The sequence below is a fragment of the Mchenga conophoros genome, linkage group LG19 (assembly GCF_057382185.1).
Source record: "Mchenga conophoros isolate Kocher_MC1m ecotype Shallow Benthic linkage group LG19, M_conophoros_male_GT1.1, whole genome shotgun sequence".
Taxonomy (NCBI): Eukaryota; Metazoa; Chordata; class Actinopteri; order Cichliformes; family Cichlidae; genus Mchenga; species Mchenga conophoros.
The window spans coordinates 25,833,940-25,837,244 of record NC_140544.1 but is presented as its reverse complement, the minus strand read 5'-3'; the positions used below and the strand labels follow the sequence as shown (position 1 = coordinate 25,837,244).

General features: G+C 39.7%; 1 protein-coding gene across 1 annotated transcript; it reads left to right on the top strand.

Moving 5' to 3' along the window:
• Positions 1–267: 267 nt before the first annotated feature.
• LOC146552388 (cathepsin L-like peptidase) lies at positions 268–2,579 on the top strand. Its single transcript, XM_085258157.1, has 7 exons — positions 268–372; positions 580–722; positions 876–1,073; positions 1,161–1,352; positions 1,768–1,933; positions 2,048–2,153; positions 2,359–2,579. Exons 1-7 carry the CDS (start codon positions 273–275, stop codon positions 2,456–2,458), a joined length of 1,005 nt encoding a protein of 334 aa, XP_085114283.1. The 5' UTR covers positions 268–272; the 3' UTR covers positions 2,459–2,579.
• The last annotated feature ends 726 nt before the right edge of the window (positions 2,580–3,305 follow it).

Below are 3,305 nucleotides of genomic sequence, written 5' to 3'. Positions count from 1 at the left end.
ATATCAACCACGGACACTGAGACAGGTAAGTAGCTACAGCACGTAATTAGACACATAGGCGAGTGTGTAAATGCACTTTTCAGTAATATAATGATGAAAAAAAACAAAGAAAAACAAAGAATTATTAATTTGCAAAAGGTTTGGAGAGAGAGATGTTACTGTCGTACTTTGGAAGTGACATCCAACATCCATTTAAAGTGACAGAAAGCATTTTAAAACTGATGTGGTTTCCTACAAGTCACAAAGGATCCGTTTCTTTGTGTTCAGTCAAGATGAAGTTGCTGCTTGTTGTTTCTGCTGTTCTGGCTGTAGCCAGCTGTGCCAGCATCTCTCTGGAAGATCTGGAGTTTCGCGCCTGGAAACTCAAGTTTGGTGAGACAGCAGACACTTTCTCTCCTCTTTTGTTTTTGTGTTTTTTCAGAAGCTTCTGATCATGTTTTGTGTTCTTTAAGACACTGTCCAAACCTCAAACTTGACTCATCCAGTTATGTAAAAGTTTATAAGATTCAAATCAAAGGAAATATGTTAGCGAATCAAAAAATTGTTCTGTTTCTCATAATTTCCTTTTCCAACTTGCAGAAAAGTCATATGACTCTGAGTCAGAGGAGGCTCAACGGAAACAGATCTGGCTCAACAACCGCAAACATGTGCTAGTGCACAACATCTTGGCAGACCAGGGTTTGAAATCCTACCACCTTGGGATGACCCACTTTGCTGACATGGTATGTGTACAAAAAAGAGATCATTCAGATTTTACCCTTCACCAATTCAGTTGTTATCTGTCTTTTTTGATGCAATTAGCATGTGAGGATACAAAAAACCAAACAACAACTTTGTTTGATAAAACCCCCATGAATGTCTTCCCTCTTTATCAGGAACATGAAGAGTACAAACAGCTGATTTCCCAAAGCTACCTTGGCTCCTTTAATGCTTCTCTGCCTCAGCGTGGCTCTAGCTTCTTTCGCCTGCCTGAAGGTACTGATCTGCCCGACACTGTTGACTGGAGGGATAAGGGATATGTCACTGAAGTCAAGGATCAGAAGATATGTGGCTCCTGCTGGGCCTTCAGTACAGTGAGTACATAAAATTTTGTGTTGTTTGGGCAACTTTGGGAAACCAAAACTGTTGCCTGGTTTGAAATCGACTCGTCCTTACTGAAGACTGGTGTACTGGAGAGTCAGCACTTCAGGAAGACAGGAAAGCTGGTGTCTCTGAGTGAGCAGCAGTTAATGGACTGCTCTCACAGCTTTGGCAACAATGGCTGCAAAGGAGGATCAGTGAAGCGGGCCTTTCAGTACATCCAAGCCAATGGAGGAATTGACACTGAGACATCCTACCCTTATGAGGCTAAGGTAAATAAATAGCAATATATCAAACACACACACACACACACACACACACACACACACACACACACACACACACACACACACACACACGCACCTGTTTCTTCTGTGATTTAAATCACAAACCTTGAATATATGCAGTCAGGTCTTTATCACCTGAATATCATCACATTGTAAATATCAGAATTATAAATGCAAATCAGCTCATTCAGACAGTGGTGTTAATAATGGCCATGCATGAAAGGCTGTACAGTACTGCCAAAACATATGGTAGCTCCAAGCCCTGTAAAACTCACAGCATGAGCTACTTTATTAACTTCTTTCAAAATCTATTTTTAACAGCTTTTGGAAAGCCTCTGTTTGCTAATATAAATATGTGACAGCAGTAGAAACTTATGATTGCATATGTTCTCTGTATTAGGGTCAACAATGCCATTACAAGCCTGATGGTATTGGTGCCAAATGCACTGGCTATGTTGAAGTGGAACCCAGTAATGAAGACGCCCTGAAGGAGGCTGTGGCCACTATCGGACCAATATCTGTTGGCATCGATGCTTCTCATAACTCATTCAGATTCTACCAATCAGGTGCAGACATTGAAAAAATATTTGTAAAGTGCAGAGAAACATTTTTAAATTGGAAAAGAAATGTGAAATGCTTCATTTGTTCTTTTGTTCAGTCTGATTGACATGTATTTGCAGGAGTGTATGATGAGCCCGACTGCAGCAAGACAGTGTTGAACCACGATGTGCTGGCTGTGGGTTATGGTACAGAAGATGGACATGACTACTGGTTGATCAAGAACAGGTATTTACTCCCATGTGATGCTCATATTTTAATTCATGCACTTCACTACTTCTAACATTCACTGAGTGCTGATACAAAAATATGTAAAGGCATCTTATTTATGCAGATCATTATTTCTCCACATGCTTTTGGACTGTTAGTGTGAACACTATTAATTTTTAGCTGCTAAATGTTGTTAAACTGTGTAATTTGTTTCTTTCTGCAGCTGGGGTCTCAGATGGGGAGACAAGGGATACATTAAGATGAGCAGGAACAAATCCAACCAGTGTGGGATTTCTTCTGATGCAACGTACCCTCTGGTCTGAAGAGGTCGGAAGAAACCTATCCTCAGTTGTTCCCTCTGATTTGACCAAAATTTAGTTTAAAGTTTTTAACCGTGTTATGTAACTAAACATAATTTTATTTGTCGGGTCAAGAACCTCTCTTTTCCTGCATCAGTGTTTAATGGAATAAATTCATAAATAAGACAAATACAAGTTAAAATAAATACATAAATTGTCAAACTGTGTTCTGTTCATCAATCCATCATCTAGACATAAATGTTTAGCACCTGTGGAATGCAGCTGCAGACTTTTGTGTTCCCCAGTTATTTTTGTGTTTTGTGACTCTTCGTATTATGACGGTTTAAGTTCAAGTTTTTAAAGTTTAGCACCGAGTTTAGTTCTTTCTATGTTTTTAAGTTTTCTTGTGTGTCTGTGAGGTTTCTCTTGTGTCTTTGTCTCACCTCTGTGTCACTTGTGAGAGACTGTTTTGTCCCTAGTGCTCTGTGTGTCTTAGTCATGTCGCTGTGCTTCATCTTCCTTCCCCTTTTCCCTTTTTCCTCTCCTCGTGTTTTATCTTTTGCTTTTCCCCATTTCTGTGTCGTGTACTTCCTGTTTTATTTTGACAGTCTTTCATCCTGTGTGCAGTGTATTTGATTTTGCTTCCCAGTCTCGTTAGGTCTAATTCATCCTAGCTATGTTCCCATGTGCCTCATCTTCCCTAAAAGCTCAAAGAAAATGGAGCAGAGTGGATACTTTGATACTACTTGTTCATATTGTAACATAAGAAACTTTGCTCAACTCCTGTCTGGCTTAAAATGACTCATACTTATTGCAGACTTACACATTGGAGGTTCAGAACTTCAGGAAGATTAGAGAGCTGGTGGCTTTA

What these genes read in the sequence shown, in the direction of transcription:
- LOC146552388 (XM_085258157.1), top strand. Translation starts at nt 273, where the DNA reads ATGAAGTTGCTGCTTGTTGTTTCTGCTGTTCTGGCTGTAGCCAGCTGT. An exon ending in CGCCTGGAAACTCAAGTTTG is followed by an intron (nt 373 to 579) that starts GTGAGACAGCAG and finishes TCCAACTTGCAG; the next exon opens with AAAAGTCATATGACTCTGAG. An exon ending in CCTACCCTTATGAGGCTAAG is followed by an intron (nt 1,353 to 1,767) that starts GTAAATAAATAG and finishes TCTCTGTATTAG; the next exon opens with GGTCAACAATGCCATTACAA.